The 16,745-nt window shown below is 38.2% G+C and overlaps 1 protein-coding gene across 6 annotated transcripts in view; it reads left to right on the top strand.

The window, feature by feature from the left end:
* The window catches only part of FAM13B (family with sequence similarity 13 member B), a 47,598-nt gene that overhangs the window by 16,023 nt on the left and 14,830 nt on the right, over window positions 1-16,745 (top strand). For all 6 annotated transcript variants that reach the window (XM_071814739.1, XM_065848757.2, XM_065848760.2 and 3 more), the window contains exons 7-14: window positions 1,610-1,767; window positions 7,827-7,868; window positions 8,857-9,012; window positions 10,946-11,081; window positions 11,321-11,344; window positions 15,128-15,195; window positions 15,974-16,028; window positions 16,424-16,571. In XM_071814739.1, the coding sequence (XP_071670840.1) occupies window positions 1,610-1,767; window positions 7,827-7,868; window positions 8,857-9,012; window positions 10,946-11,081; window positions 11,321-11,344; window positions 15,128-15,195; window positions 15,974-16,028; window positions 16,424-16,571 (787 nt within the window). The remainder of the gene's footprint in view (window positions 1-1,609; window positions 1,768-7,826; window positions 7,869-8,856; window positions 9,013-10,945; window positions 11,082-11,320; window positions 11,345-15,127; window positions 15,196-15,973; window positions 16,029-16,423; window positions 16,572-16,745) is intronic.

Raw genomic sequence — 16,745 nt, forward strand, 5'->3', positions numbered from 1 at the left:
TGGATTATCAATAAAATCTTGGCTTAGACCCTTCTTCAGAAATATGGAAAACTGTAAACTGAATTTTCTGATGTTCAATTGACTTAAGAAATGATGTATTTTCTTTAAAGAGGAAGAAGTGTAGATAACTAGCAGTTGCTAAGGAAAGTAACAAGCAATATTGAGTTTTAAAAGCCCAACTATCCCACAAACCTCTCCTCTAGCAAGACAGGTAAGGCAAGTACCGGGGCGGCAGTAACAGCTCACCCGTTGGTCTGCTCTGCCAAGCGTGGGCAGCCCGGGCTGGATGGAGCAGCTTCTGCTCCGCCAGCTCTTCCAGCGCGGTGCGCAGCTTTGCCATGTTTGCTGTCTCCTCAGCTCCTTGCAGCAATAAGTCTGGCGCTGAGAACTGACACAGTCCTGCTGCCTGCAGGGAGCCGTGAAATAAAGCCGTGCTCTAACTTCTGCAGCTGGAGGCCAAGGACTAGCGTCTCGGTTTGGGACGGTTGCTGCTCTCTGAAGTGTAGTTAGTCTGTGCTCTCCTGCGTTGAAAAGACTGACTTGTCTGTGGGTTGTTACATCTTTTAGCAGAAGGGTTTCCTGAGTGTAATGGTGTGGTTTGGGTTTTTTTTCCCCATGACATTTGAGGCCTGGTGCAGTGTCCCTTTACTTCCGTGGTGTCTCCACCAGATGTCAACAGTGCACTTGTGCTGGGTCCTGCTCCTCCCGGCCGGAGCAGTGGGCTATGAAGGGCTGCAGGTGTCACTGGCAGCGGGCTGTGCTGGGTGAAAAATAAGTAAATGCCTTCTGTGTTATCTTAATCTTGTAAAGTTTCAACTTCTCAGAACGGAGTGGTTTTCTTTTATACTTGTGTGGCAGATTTTCTCTTTTTCGAGGTTCCTGTTGATACTTTAATTCCTGGGTTGGCAAGTTTGGGAGATCAGTAATCAGAGTAGTTTTATAAATCACAACTTTGTTGTGTTTACCTTTTCATGTTTTAGACGTAGTTGCTTTTTAAAAAAATGAAGGTGGCTGTATAGAATCGTCAGTTGCCTATATTGTTTTTAAATTAGCTGTATTTTACTGCTTCAGTAAAAAAAAATTCTGTGCTTGGAAACACAGAAACAAAAATAGGCAAGGGGCTTCACAAAAACTCCTCAGTACTCTTGCTCTTACATTTGCCATTATAAATACTCATTCCATACTTTAAAATTGGGCTTCTTAGATTTCTACATTGCCTTCCATAGAAGGGTTTGAAAATGGTTCTCGTATACGAATCAGACTACCTATGGAATTATCTATCCCTGCTTTATATGTAGAGAAAGAAAGGTTTGTGCCTCGTGACTTTGGTCTTGCTGGGATTTTGTTGTTTCTTGGTTCTGCTTGTGTTCATTTACTGCATCAAAGGTGCTTTTCTTTTTGGTTTTGGTCCAATGTTTGAAAAGGATTGTGTAGCTTATTTATGATGTGGGGTGTATGATTTTACATAAAAGCAAGTATAATGTGCCTGTTTTTCTAAAATTGAAAAACCACAAGTATGTTGTTCCTATACTTCTCACGCTCTTTTAATTCCTTGGACCTCTTAAAATAACTTTACAAGGCATTGACTGCGAATAATTCTTTTTATTAGATAAACGATCTCTTGGAAGAGGAGGAAGATGTAAAGCTTGAGCAGTCTGAAGAACTTCCAGAAGATGGCACGGAGAAACCTGTTGAAGGGCCAGCTGTGGTGCATCTAGATATGACAGGGGGTCTCTCGGATTCCAGGAGTGTTACAGCATCAACAAGGTAACTTGTTTCTCCCTTAAGTTTGGGTTTAAGTTTGGAGTCCAGTCTGTTCTGTCTGAGAGAGAGAAGCTGTCAGCCTAAGTGGAGGTGTCTACAAACTGAAGCTGTAGAACTAGGATATCCTATGACTCTTTCTTGTCACGTGCTAGTGAGCAGAGGCATATCCTTACCTGACCCTAATTCTTTTCTAAACCTGTGGGAATTTGTTTGTCCAGGATTTTTTTATGCCCAGTTTGGTCAGGTGTTAGATGAGGAGAGTGCTTTCTCTTTTCACTAGATTATGGTGGAATATTTTTCATAAGAAATTGTAATGAGGGCTCTGTAGATGTGATTTCTTCCTGAAAATATACTAGAGAGAAAAAGCACCAGGGGTGATGAGGAACTATATGTGTCCAAAAGTATAGTGGAGAGCAACTGGGATAATATTGACCATTAATGATTTCAAGGCTGGAATTTAGACATTCTAGAAAGGCCTGTAGTAGGAGCAGTGTGGAAGAAATTGTGAGCACTTTGAAGATGACATTTTGTAAGGTTATATGTGAGACTTCATAGAATGAGTTGCTTACAAAAACACTTGAGGGCCCAGAAAGTCTCCTTAATTTGAGTTGCAGTGAAGGCTCTCAATATGCTGTTTTGTGAAAATTGACTTGCTAATGTGTATTTGTAAAACACCTGAAGATGTTCAGTTAATTTAACCTCTGCCAACTAAATGTATCTTGGAGGCTGATGTTTCTTTGTTACATCAATGCAGGAGTTACATGACTGGCACCTATGCACCAGTTGAGGTTTAATTTAACTGCTTTTTAGAAAAAAGTTATTAGAAAAATGCATAGAAAGCCAAGGTTTTGCATTGTCCGAACAGGTATAACGCTGCTGAAGCTGGAGGGACCTGTGTTACCTGCCTAAGGGCTGGATTGCAGAGGGAGCTGTTTGGAGAGGCTCTACTGGTCTAGAGCTCTGAGCAAGCTTGGAAGTTGCAAAGTGTAGTACAGGCAGGAGTGGTGGAGTAGGAGTCAGCTTTTAATTAAAACCAGTTCTCAAAGGAGGAGATGCACAAACTGGAAATGCTGCTTCCATTTGAGAGATTATTTGCACTCGCTGGTAATATACACATTCATGTTTTACATGCTTGCACTACACAAGTTTTAATTTTTAAGACTGCTTTACTTGTATGATAGTTTACATAGCGTGTGTTAGGTATCGGCACTGCGTGTCAGGACTCGTAGGGTGGGGTGAGGAAGAATCTATAATAAAAGTATGACTAAAGGCAAAAGAAATGCAGGATAAGTTTTGTGCCTAAGACTGACTCAAGAGTTTGGATTTCAGGTTGAAATTTGTTCAGCTGGTTAGCTGCACGCTTCCTTCTACTTTATAGCAGGAATTTGTACAATATAAAATAATGAAACATAATTCTGTTTTGTAATTTAAATTTTATTTTAGTTGTTAATTATCCTATTCAGCAGTATACATGGTTAATTTTGGTTTGACTTAGAGAAAAGTTGCTGCAATTGGAACTTCTCTAAAAGTGTTCTGTCTTCCAATTAAAGTCTTAAAACAATTTAACTACTCACAGGTGTTTAGTTAGTTGTGGAAAGTGTAAGCACAGCAATAGTGACAAACTCGACCTGTTTGAGAGTTTAAATTTGGTAGCCTGAAGAGAAAAAACATTTTTACTCAATGTTTAGGGTTAATTAAAAATTAATAGACATTAATTATGGTTGGCATTTTAGACAATTTGTGGGGAAGGATAGGGCAGAATCCTGTAGAAGAAGAAAAAATTTTGACTGTAAAACCAGAACAACTGCAGGAAACATTTAAAGAAAATAAATTACAGAGAATGAGAAAGTACGCTTTATTAAACTTTTAACCACTGTGAATACTGTAAATATTTTTCTCAAACTTAAAGGCTTTCATAGTATGCATTTAATGGCTTTTTTTTTCTATAAATAGTTTCTTGTTGTCAAAAAAAAAAAAAAGGAAAAGTAAATGTTAGCGCAGGTTTATTGGGGTGTTTGTGTTGCCATGGGGCCTGCAGCAGCTTAATAAGGGAAGAAGAGGAGAAGAGGATATCAATTATGATTCTTGTTGTTCCTTAACTTGTAGTTCTGTTGCCTCTGCTGTTGTCAGATTTCTGGGAACTGAATGTCTGTAAATTTTTGGTCTCTGTGGAGAGAGGGAAAAGGACGCTGAGGTTGCATGTTCTGCATGTTAAAGATTGGTTATCTTGAGCCATACAGTGGGGTATATGACCTTTCTTCTAGTTATTTGGCTGTACCTTGCTCATAATTTTGCTCGCTACTTTTTTTCTTCATCCTTTCTGTTTGTTCTTTGTGAAACATCTGACCTTCATGCACTGCCTGGTGCTAATTTTTGGCTGAGTGTGAGAGAAATCTGGTATAATCATTAATGCAGGTGATTCAGTGATTGCTTGAAAATGGTATTTAAAATGAACCTGTTGATTGATCTTTGAGCCCGTTAACTGAATCAGGGAGCATTTGTTGCCCAGGAGCTGACATTGAGTACGTAAAGGAAATATCGTGTTGTCGGTTATTGGAAGCCTTTTTGCCAAGGCTCTTTGGATTTTGCTGTCTGACTTTCGGAGAAAGAAACTGACTCAGCATTGCAGCTGACTTTTCAGACGTGCTGTTGAAATAATCACTTCAGAATCCTGCTCGGTCATAACTCCAAATTTTTCATCACTGTGCTTTGCCAACCAGTATGTGCATTACTTCTTGCACTTAATCTCAAATATTGTCAGTCAAAAGCCTGATATAAAAATCTCTTGATTTTTTTCGTAGGGCTTTTCAAAATTTTAAGTGTAAAATATGAGATATGACAAGTAGTAAGTTCTGTAAACAGTTTGCTTTTTATTAAATGCAACAACAAGGGCGAACTCCTCACTGCTTGTGTGATATTTTTAACGTGTTTTTTTTGTTCTAATGAGCTCTGAACAGTGAGAGCCAATAATATTAACAGCAACTAAGTGAGCCGAGCAAGGCTAGCCAAATGCCACAATTCCCTGGATTGCTAGAAAATACATTATTCTTTTAGCTCAATGCTTTCCCTAACATCCAAATACTTGTCCCTACTTCCATCCTAGAAAATCGGTGAAAAACATGTTGGGGAAAAGCTTTTCCCGTGTTGATTGGGCAGCTGCTTGTCAGGAGTGACCTCATGTTGCAGTGGGGCTCTATTTAGACTGCAGGGCTGGGCGCAGCGGCCCCGCCAGCCCCGCACAGCCCGGCCATGCACATCAAGCAGCTCTACCTCCAGTGCTCGTTCGGGCTGGCAAAAATCATCAGGATGGCCTGTAAAGTTCTGCTGCACAGGTAATTAGATGACAAGGAAATGCTGCTTTGATATGATTGCAAATGAGGCTTTTACTTTAAAATTAAGGGAGATTTAAATGTATTCTGGAGGTATTGTGAAATGAAATAATGTCACGATTGATTTTTTTTTTTTTTTTAAATGAGAAATAAGAATCTGTATACAGTCAGTAAATTACCAAGAAAAACGGCAAAGTATTTTCTATCTAGTTAATGTGTTTTTCTATCTCAAGGTATGTTTTTACCGGGAGTCTCTCTGGGAAGAGACAGTGCAGGAGGGATTCAGGAGTGGGTTAGCGTTAGGAAACAAAGATGTTTACCTTGCTGTGTCTTGCTGTGTCATGCTGCGTTAAGACTCTGTATAGCAGTCTAAAATACAGCTTTTTAAAAGTATCCTTGAACTGCTGTACTTGGGTTGGGAAGTTGTAATGTATTTTCAACTAAGAGAGATTGACACATTACTTTCAAAAAGTGCTTAATAACTAAAGTGATTAGTTGAAGATGTAAGATATTCTTTATATAGTAAGAGGATTCTTTAGGCTTTGCAATACTGCTGATTTGTGCATATCTCTTGCTGAGTGCCTCTAATGCATCTAAAAGTGTTTAATGAAAAAGGTGGTGAATGATCCTGTGTCGGGGGCTTGAAGGTTAAGCAGTGAGATGGAAAATTTTGGTGTGAACAGCGTCTGAAATCTCTTGGATTCTTAGGAGATGAGTTTGATTTCTCTTACACCCTCCTCCCCCACCTTCCACAGAGTTCCTCATTGTCACAAGTGGTAGAAAAAAGGATTCCAGGTCGTTACAGTTTCCTATAAATAGTATTTGTACTTCTGTCCTTGACTGCTATTTTCCCCCCCACCCCTTTTTACAACTAGAGTGTTGCAGTATTCTGGGCTTCAATTGCCTTTCCTGACTGTGTTTTTAATAGGAAATTAATTTCAATGTGTATAACTATGTATTAGTGCTTTGAGAAAGTAAACCTACCTTTTATAATGCAGCTTTTGTAGAACTTACTGAAAAGACTGAGATTGGACACTTAACACAACATTTTTCATGTTTTGAATTTTTTTTCCTGAGGTTCTTGCTTATGATCCTTCTCTCTTTTATCTTGTTCATAGAGCTGAACTTATTCACAGCTTCAAGTGTTGTCAAAACAAAAACTGTTTATCAGAAAACTGAAAACGCTTTGTACAAGTAGCATGTCTATGCTGAACTGTGCACACTATTATCCATGAAATGTAAATATCTGAAGTTGTGAACTTTTTTTTACCATTTCTTGGTTTGAAAGGAAAAAAACCCCAAATGCCAGCATGTTTACCATCAGTTGTTTGATCCAGCAGCTTTGAAATTATTGGCTGCAAGATCTGGCTTCTACATCAGGTGTTTTAGTTTTCCAAAGCTGGCAATGTCTGTTTTGAAATAGTTTAGAGCTGTCTGTTCTGTCAGAGCATTTGGAATAGATCTGCTTTGTTTTTTCACCTAGGCAAGCAAACACACAAATCATAAAATGAACTTGATTCAATAATCAAGTTTCCATTAAAAACAAGCAAACGAACAAAAAAGCCCAACAACAAAAAACGCTCACCAAAAAACCCCCCAGAAATTAAAAACATTCTTTAGTGTAAGAAAATGAGTATCAATCGAAGGTCTCTTGCAGAGGGAGGACCTGCTCAGATCTCCAGTGGAGCAGAAACTCCTTCCAATTTCAGGGTTTGCTTTATGCATTCTTGAAAATAATATTTAGTACCAACTTTGACTACCAACAATGTTGTTGCATGATATAGAGTAGACTGAAGTTTTTCAGCTTTTTGGGCTTAGTTACATATAACAGGGAGAAAAAGCATTTGTTTACCTTTTAGTTGACATGAAGTTAGTGTTTATTTGTTTTCTGAATAAGACACGAAAGTTGCAACTTGCTGCCATTTACAGGAGTGTTCTTTTGTGTAATTCTAAGCATTTTTACTGTCGCTTTGTCTAAATCTAAAATACTCTGTTTATAATGAGAGCATTTGGATCACATTAATGGAAAATTGAAGTGGGAGGGCAACTGCATGAGTTAACTTACTTGAACTGACCTGTGTTAGTTGCACTGATTGCCACCCCCCAGGAGTTCACCATTCCAGGCCGCAGTGGCCTGTGCTGGGACATTTCCAGCTGCTTTACAAATGTCCCGCTTGTGTCTCAAAACCTGGGGAAGGTACCTGCCTTGCACCTGAAACGTTGTTGTCCTTGGAGAGCGCTGCAAGTCTCTTGACTGCTGCAGAATAAAATTATGCAACAATCTGACAGGCAGGGAGGAATCTCGATGAGTTGCGGCTGTGGAGGGAAGCAAAGTAATCTAGAATTTGCTTTAGGCAGCAAGGTTAAAATCTGCATTCTTAAGCAAGGTGTCAGGAAATCTTTGGAGACTGCGTGATTAGTATTTCCCATGGGAAAGACCATACATCTGAGAGCTTATAGTCACCTAAGATATTGAGTATTGGCGATTGAGAGACAGAAATCTGCACTGCTACTTCTACAACTTCCTGTGTTACGATGGCATTCTTTAAGTTTTCTTTATCTAAATAGTGAAGGGGCTGCAAATCATTGCTTGCTTTACATATTTATTCTACTTTTATTAGCCGCATTACATGCACTCTTCAAGTATTTTCTAGGCTGCTTTCTGTTGACTTCAAGACTTTTTTTAGTGTGATAAGTTTTGCATTACGTTAACTTGTTTATTCTTTATTGCAGTGCTCATATCTCTCCCATAAGTATCTTGCCAGCCTCTGCAGAGTAAGTATGATGAAAATATAAAACATTTGAGTTGTACTGTTATTAGAACATGCATAGAAGATATATTTTCTTTCAAGAAAAAGAAATGCAGTAGGTTTGATGTTTACAGTTCTGAATGAAGATGTTCCAGTTCGAGATATATCACTTATGCCATTTAACACTAATGTGGGAAAATCCTAATGTGTGCCAGTATTGTTGACTGCAATAGCATGAGAGGACAGTATGGCAGAACCTGGATTCCAAACCACTTGGTTTTTATATGTAAGTGGTTAACATGATGACAGCATTCACATTGTGTTTTTAGCACCACTTCACAAGACAAATACTCAGTTAATGTTGAGTACAGTTCAGTGGAATTGCATATACAAATGTGGCGGAAAAATAAACACATGATTCCAGGGTTAAAAATGGGATAAAATATTTCAAGATTCTTATGGGATAATTCCTGTTTTGGATGCACTGGCTAAGAAGCAGTCAACAGAGTAGTCTGTTTTTAAAGAATAATGTTCTTCTCGGATGTATATTTGGATATACCCTGTCCCCTTCATAAGGTACTTGCTTATTGTCTCTGCAGTTTGTTGGCTCTTGCCTTTTGAGATTACAACCCCGTTCAGGGGGGATTGCAACCAGCTGCGCTGGACGGTACCTGCTCCAGGATTGACTCTGACCTGGATTTTACTGTCACATTAATATGTTTTATAAGGTTTTGTGTATAGTTATTAAAAAGTAAGTTAGTCGTTGTAATGTGTTGACTACTCTTTAAATACTGTTAATATGCTTCATAATACTTCGTGTAAATCTTATGAAATCAAAGATAGTAGGTGCAGTAATTTCCACTGCCTTTTTGGAAAAGTTAGACTCTTTTTGCCTTGAAGTACTTGGCATCAGAGATTCCTCTCATGTGTAAAGTTCGTTATCTCTACCTTTCTGTATAGTTGATTAATGCAAAAGGAGAGTTTTTAATATGAATTTTCTTCTTTCTTTCTAGCATTTTAGAAAGAACAATTAGAGCAGCTGTGGAACAGCACCTTTTCGACCTGCAGAGCAGCTTAGATAACGATCTTAAACATATACAGCAACACAAACTGGGCTGTACCAATGAAGCAAAAACTCCCAGTGTGGATGAGGAAGGATCTAACAACCAGTACGTTTTTTTGTTGTTGTTGTATCTGTAATGCATTCCGTAGGATTGTATATCTTAACTCTTCCAGCGCAAACTACTCCAGTCACCCAGCCCAACCCAAAGCAGAAGTTACAACTTTTGCTATTAACTTCAGTTTATCAGATTTTTAACCAAATCAGCTTCCATCAGTTGCCAATAATCAACAGCTCTTGAAGCAAATATTTTAAATTGACCTCGTGGCTAAAAATGTTGTGAAGTGTAACTGTTTCACTGCTGAATTCTGTGCAAGTAACACAAGAACTTAAATACCTTACCTCACTGATGCTACTTATGATACAATTTTACCATATGAAAGTTATCATAGGTGCTTCTTCACTTTCTTTATCCTGTCTTTCCATGTCGACATAGCTGTTTCACTACTCTGGCTGCCAGCGTCAATGAAACAGCTAAAAATTGATAGAACGAGCGCTGTGGGTTTGTTCGCCTTGAGTTTCAGCCTCATTTGATGAGCTTTTATTTTTGTTATAAATCTTGCATGTTATGGGTGTAATGATTGCCACGGCAGCATTGAGAAGCTGGTACATTTTGGTGCTTTACTAAAAATAAATAGCCGTGATTAATACCCAGACTCCAAAAACGTGTAGTTAAGTAGAACTTCAGTACCTAAATTCCTTTGTTGCTCAGAGCCTGAAATACGTGAGATATCCAGGCTCAAATGCTGTTTTCTAAGTTGTTCAATCTTTACTGTTTTCAGGAATCTTATCCGTGACAAGATGTCAGACTAGAGATAACAGTTGATCATAAAAGTAATAATCATTACTGGCAATAATCAGTTAAAACTGAGTTTTAGTGACAGAGATTGAATGTCTTAAAGTCATTTATAAATATGTGGGTAATCACTGGAAGACCTGTTGTAGCTGGATTCCCTCAGTTACAGCAGAAGTGCTTTAAAGACTGTCTGACTTCACAGCAGCAGAGCCTGGAAGTACCATCACTGCAGGTCTGAATCAATATACTCTTCTGGCACAGTGACCATTGCAGTTCTGATCATCATTCCACTGTGGATTAACCGTAATAGAAGATACATGATAGTGTTCTTGAAAGAGGTCATCTGCGTCCTTTAAAGCAGTGCTGCCAGCAGACTTATGCACAAGGCAAATACTCAGTTAAATGAATAACTAAAAATTGCAGTGATCCGGTGCAAATTTCTTAAAACCAACTTAAAAGAATTGCTGGAATGAAGAAAAGAGAGTTATAATGTTCAATTCCAGACCATCCTGTTTTGTATCTCTATGTCTCATTAGATGAGCATTTTTAAAAGTAGTTTGAATTCTTTGTGCATGAGGAGAAGGAAGGCAAGGGAGTCAAAGGCTTTTGATGAATTACAGAATCATGTGGTAACAGAGATGGTGGCATGTAAAGGAAATAACATAAAGATGGTTGAAGTTTTAATCTGGTTGCACTGTTACAAGCCTTAAGTTGAATTCTAGGAAGATTAAGTGTTAGAAATAGTGGGATTTCTCACTGGAGGGGACTGTAGTGATACTGGCTATAAAACAGCAGCTTCTATACTGAGAGGTGTGTAGCCACAGCAACTTCATGTGGTTGCAGTAGTGTCAATATGTCATTGCTTCTGGCTCTTGGCACTTTTATTCCTTAGGGAGGCATAGTAAGTGGGGGTGTATGCCTGCCCCTTACTACAAGAATCAAATACAAATTTTTAATGTATCTACTGTGTACTGTTGTAGATATCCTCAGAAATATATATAAATTATATAAATAATTAAATTTGCCTACAGGTGATTGAAATTGTAGATATTGTCAGTACCTTTGGTCACAATAATTTTGTTACAAGAAAAAATTTTTATACTGTTCAAGAAAAAAAAAAAGTTTTTTTTTTTCTTTTAAAAGTGGAACAACGAGGTTGTTCAGGTCTTTCTGTTCTTCCCTTTAGGAATGATGTTATTGAAGATAATGACACTGGTAGCAGTGAGAACACAGGAGGCTGCTCTGAAGTATTGGTTTGCACTGATTTAGACAGTGAAGCTATGAAACATGGTACTGCAACTGAGGAAGAAGAAAGCGTTCAGGTGAGAAGAGCCTCCTGTGTATGAAAATCATAAATTGCTGTGACATTAAAGTGCCAAGTGCTTTAGAGATCCGACCTTTCCGAATGTCTCTGATGCCACCTTACATGGCGCTGTGGCTCTGAGGAGCTCATCGCCTTCTCTGCCATGCATGTTTTGTAGATCTGCACAGAGAAATTTTTCTGTGCTTTGGTGCAACTTGTTTGGACCCTGACTAATATGTTTCTATTGGTCTTTCACAGGTACCAGCCCTTCCTTCTGCTCAGGTAAGTCACTGTATCAGCAAGAATAGCACTGGTTAGAATGTCATCTGTGTTAGTAAAGACTTCCCCAGGAGCAGGAGACGTGGACTGTAGCGTAGCCCACAGTCACAGCTTTGACCGTATTAAGCAAAGGTAGAAGTAGCAGTTGCGTTGAGACTCTACAGCTTCTTTCCTATGCTTGTGCTAGGAGGGTGTGCTTTTGTAATTGACCTATTAAGAAGAAAAGAAGAAAACAAAACAGCAACCTTCAGATGCAAATTGTTTCTCAACCTTTTCTCACTGTCTCCCATTTCTTCCCTGGTAGGCATAAATGTCCTGTGCTTTTCAACAAGTCTTCATCTGTCTAGTTGAAAGAGATTCTGTTACTTCTCCTTGAACCTCTCTGCTTAGATATGTGACTTGTGCTGTGCTTATAGTTCTTGTCCATCCATACTGATGTGTTCACTTAGAATTCTTACACTTGATGTGTTCAGCAAAGGAAAAATAGACTCGTGACCTCCTGAAGAGGTTCAACACTTATTGTCACTGTGAAAAGTATCAAGATTGACTGCCTGTATTCCAGAGCAGAAAAGTCTGTTTAGAGTGCTGCATGAGCACATATTAGGATGTGATGCTAACATGCTTGTGAAAATAATAATACTTAGCTCTGCTTTTTAAAAACCATTTTGCTCAGAAAATAGGACTTTCCAGCTTTCTTGGAGGGAGACTTTTCACAAGGGTGTGTGGTGATAAAACAAGGGATAATGGCTTTAAACTGAAAGAGGGGAGATTTAGATTAGGTATAAAGAAGAAACTTTTCCCCATGAGGGTGGTGAGGCTGGGACAGGCTGCCCGGTGAAGCTGTGGATACCCCATCCCTGGGAGTGTTCAATGGCAGGTTGGACGGGGCTTTGGGCAACCTGGTCTAGTGGAAAGTGTCCCTGCCCATGGCAGGGGCTTGGAACCAGGTGATCTTGAAGGTCCTTTCCAACCCAAACCATTCTATGATTCTGTGGCGCTGGAAGTTGGTGCTAAAGTTCAGAAAACAACTAAAAATGTGAGCAACACACCATAGAATATCAGATGTTGAAGATTTAATTTTGGCTTTGCTCTAATTATGCTTGAATTGAACAGCTTCACATCGCTTAAAAAAGCAAATATTGTATACGGTTTGAATGGAAGCACAGGATTGCAGCAACTGCAAATTATTTGCCCTATACAACAAACATACTTTAGCTTTGCTTTGAGCTGGAAATTATTAGATCTCCACGTACCATCCAGTGTGAAGGTTTGTAATATGTATGGCCTGAACTGGTAATGATGGCTTGAACTGTAGCATCGGTCTCTCATTGCGGGGATCTTTATGCAGTCAAGCAATGCTGTAAAATACATGCTGACAACAATGAAATCAAATATAACAGTAACATGCAAAGAATATAGCTTCTGCCACTCTGTATTAAATAACACATACACAACTGTCAAATAAGCACTTGTAAGGAAAAATTCAGATCTAAAGTTCCTTATTTGGCAAAATTCTAGTTGTCATAAATCTAACTGATGAATTCTGTGTGTAGAGAGATTTGCTATACATGCGTACAGATCTTTCTACGATGGTTTTTAGCTTCTTGCCTGCGAGTCCATAAATATTTCTGAGGGTTTCCTAAAAAATAACTAGATAAGCAAAGGTATTGCTAGTAGACTTAGATTAACTGGAATAATTTAATGGGTCTGTGAACTTAAAAAGATAGAAATGGATGCCTTAGTATAGTGAAACTGTGTGTCTTGTCTGGAATCTATGTTTTTATTAAAACAAAATGTCACTGTAGTGCTTTTCCCTGTTGTAATGTATTCTTCTGCTGGCCTTTGTTTGCTTTCATGGATCCCAAAAGACTTCTGAATTACTGCACAAGCCACATTTTTCAGTTGTTCTGGCTAAACTGCCATATTGGTTTAGAATCCTATTCTGTTAAATTAAAATTTCACTGAGTGTACTGATTGTCCAGGTTCTTTGATACATTAGTGCCAGATCTTGTTATAAAAAAATTACTAGATTATTATCCAGTAGCGCAAAATACCCAAAGCATGATGTTGCTCTTAGGTGATGCTTTATCCAATTCAGGTGAATGCTGTTTGTAAGAAGTCTCTTGAAAGTTCAGGGTACAGTTGCATATTTCTGCCATCAGTCTTTTTTTGGCTATTGTAATCCTTCCTTTATTTGTAGTATTTGTTTTAGGTTTTCAGTCTTTTGACAATGAAAGTCTACAAAAGCTATAGAGAGTTTCTCTTATTAACTGGTAACACCCTTCTTCCTCCCGACTTCCTAGTTAAAATATGTGCTCAACTTTAGAAGTCAAAACTCAAAAAATACAAGTGCAGATGGACAAACAAAAATTGCAAACCGGTGGCTTTCCAGTGCATTTTATGCAGTTTCAGTGGTTTCGAAGAACAGCTGAGAAATGTGAATTACACTTTTCACAAAGTATGTGTATGTCGGAGTTCCGAGTACGTTACCGTACTTACTCTAAAGGCGAATGTGATGCTTGGGAGCACAGGGTCATATATGGCTGAACTGTTGTTGTCACACCTGATATAACTCTTGGCCTTTTTTTGCTTTTTGATAGACCTTTATCCATTGATACGGTGGTAAGGTGGCATTCTGGGGTGAGCTTTTGGGTTTTTTCAATGTTAGTTAAGATGCTAGTTTAAGCATTATTGGAGAGTTGTATCTTTAGGTGAGATGTTAAAGGGAAATATACTGATTCTTCTCTATGAAAGGAGTTTGAGGGGGTGTGTAGGGTTGTAGGAAACCCTATGTGCCCATGAACTCTTCTTTGGTCTGAAATGGAAACAGAAGCAACTCTTCCCACAACTACACTAAGTGTGACTATGCAAGTCTTGCACAGCTCATCTCCAGGGTGGAAAGTATCTGCTGGAGTGTGACAGATGCACTGTAATTAAAAATTCTTTCCCCAAATCGGAATTTGACTTGAGGACTGAATAATGTAAACAGAATAATGGAGTTTTGTCTGATAGGGACGACTATTACTGTCAGCAGTGTAAAACTGGCAACCATTAGATAGATCTGAACTCTCCAGATAACTGCATTTTATATTCAGACATTTTAAAGATCGTTTGTGAGAACTTCTTAAAGTCTGAAAGCAAATGTAATCTGTTATTTTAAAATGACATATTTTATATTGAAATTTCTTATGTTCCTCCAAATAAGACACTTTGGGCTTTGGCATAAATACTTAAAGTAGTTATCTTCCTGTGCCAACTTTTAGTGAACAAAATGGTGACATGTATTCATCTGAACTTGTTTTGTGAGATGGTGTCATAGAAATGCCAACATTTCTTCATCCCCTTCCAGTTCTGTTGCTGCTTTATTTAGTAACAGGGATTAGTAGCTCCTTTTAGAAAGTCTGTCAGACTTGTTTCATTTCATATATGCTGAGTACAAGTCTGCATCCAACTTGACTATTTTCGAGGCTGGGATATACTTACCACCATGATTTTAGTCACCCCAGACTTCAAGCTATGATTAACAATTTGCAGTAGAACTGTTGGTGTTAATATTTAAAAGAAATAATAAAAAATGATTTGTCTGAAGATGGAAAGTTGTTGTCTGTCTTTAGTGATTGAAATATCCCGTTACTGGCTGCATGGTTGACAAGGATGATTTCCACCCCACACAAAAAGCTGTGCTTTTAGTTCTTGAGGGTTTTCTGTGGTCAGTGATGATTACAGAAATGTTTTCAGCTGAGAATGCCATTCCCAAATCTTTCTAAACATACTTTTTGCCAACAGACCGTGGACGTATTATTGAAACCATGTGATGAAGATGCAGATGTTGATGGAGAAGATAATAGTGAAAGGTATGTATTTTTCTTTTTTTTTTTCATTCTAAACAGGAGAATGTGTAACTTCAATTCTGAAAAGCAGGTGAACCCAACTGGTTATTTGTGACAACACAGTATAACATGGGAGGTGAGACTAAACATACAGCTTCTCACGTGGGAAAACAGGGATATGGAGTTACATTTTTATGATGATATAAAAAGCATGAAACTTTATGCACTTAGAGAAAATAAGTACAAGCCTATGATATATACGCTGTTTATTGGTGAACAATCCTGTATTTTTGGCAAGAGAAATAGAAGAAGAAAAGGTTATTTTCTTTAAAATATTTTGGCACATTTTATTGCTCTTACCAACATTCGTTCTTCAATCGTTAATATTGACTAGCCAGAAGACTTCTAAGTTCATTTACAGTTTGAGTTCAGCACTGACTGAAATTTCAGTTTGAGTTCAATTGAGTTTTAAAATATTTACTCCTAGCTTGCAAATAAAGGTCTAAGCTATTTTTATTTCCAACTTGGTTCAAGTCCAGTTGTTGTTTACACGCTTCAGTGTGAAATTCTCTGTGAAGAACAAAGTGGGTGGTGTAAAAAAAAAAGGGGGGGGGGCGTGGGGGAGGGTAATGTACACTTTGCTCCCCAGAATTTTAATTATCACTTTAAGGAAGCACATTGCATATCTGCTAAAGCTTGACTAGGGTATGTAAGAATCAAATGTAAAAGGAATGTGTGCTGTTTATTGGTTGTTGAAGAACTTGTATTTAAAAGGATAACTAAGTCTGTATCTTCTTTTTAGGCAAAATAGTATATTGCTTGGTGGCAATGATAGAATATCTTCAGAGATGTTTCCGGTAAGATTATATTTTCATTTAAATACAGATACATAGCATCTTATGAGTAAACATAAATACAGATATGAAGAAAACCAATGAATTTAGCTTTTAACATCCGATGTTGATGGCCTGCTGCAAGGTTTGCAAAAACCCTGTTAGAGATCTCATCATCTTGCTGCACAGAAACTTTGGGCAGCAGAACAGGCTTATACTTACACATCTCATGAAACAAATGTCTTGTAATGCAAAAAACTGAGTACTGTTGTGGTTGGGAGGGAAGCTTGTTTGTAATTCCATGAGTTAATTTTGTTTGTTTTCCAGAAAATTTCTGGAAGTGCTGGAACTGGCACTAATTAGGTACCAGATTTTCAGTTGGTAAATAGTAATAAAATTGTTATGTTACTTGAATACAGGATTCAAGTAGCAAGACTTGTGATCTTAATGCAAATCTTGACTCGGAGGTGTCGGGCAATGGCAACGTTAATGTTTCTGAGGAGGCCCTGGGTGTCCAAGTACCACGTCTAGATCTGAAGAATGGATCTGATGGTGACAAATGGGAAGGTAATTTTGACCCTTTAGCTCACAATACAATTAGCTAGTAATGATGAACACAACATTTGACAAAGCAGAAGCAGCAGACAACTTACGCTTTTTTCCTTTAGTTCGATCTGAATAATATGTTCCCATACGCATGGTAAGATTGACCAAGTCATGGCATAGGTCCCATCTTGTTTC

The sequence above is a fragment of the Patagioenas fasciata genome, chromosome 14 (assembly GCF_037038585.1).
Source record: "Patagioenas fasciata isolate bPatFas1 chromosome 14, bPatFas1.hap1, whole genome shotgun sequence".
NCBI classification, from domain to species: domain Eukaryota; kingdom Metazoa; phylum Chordata; class Aves; order Columbiformes; family Columbidae; genus Patagioenas; species Patagioenas fasciata.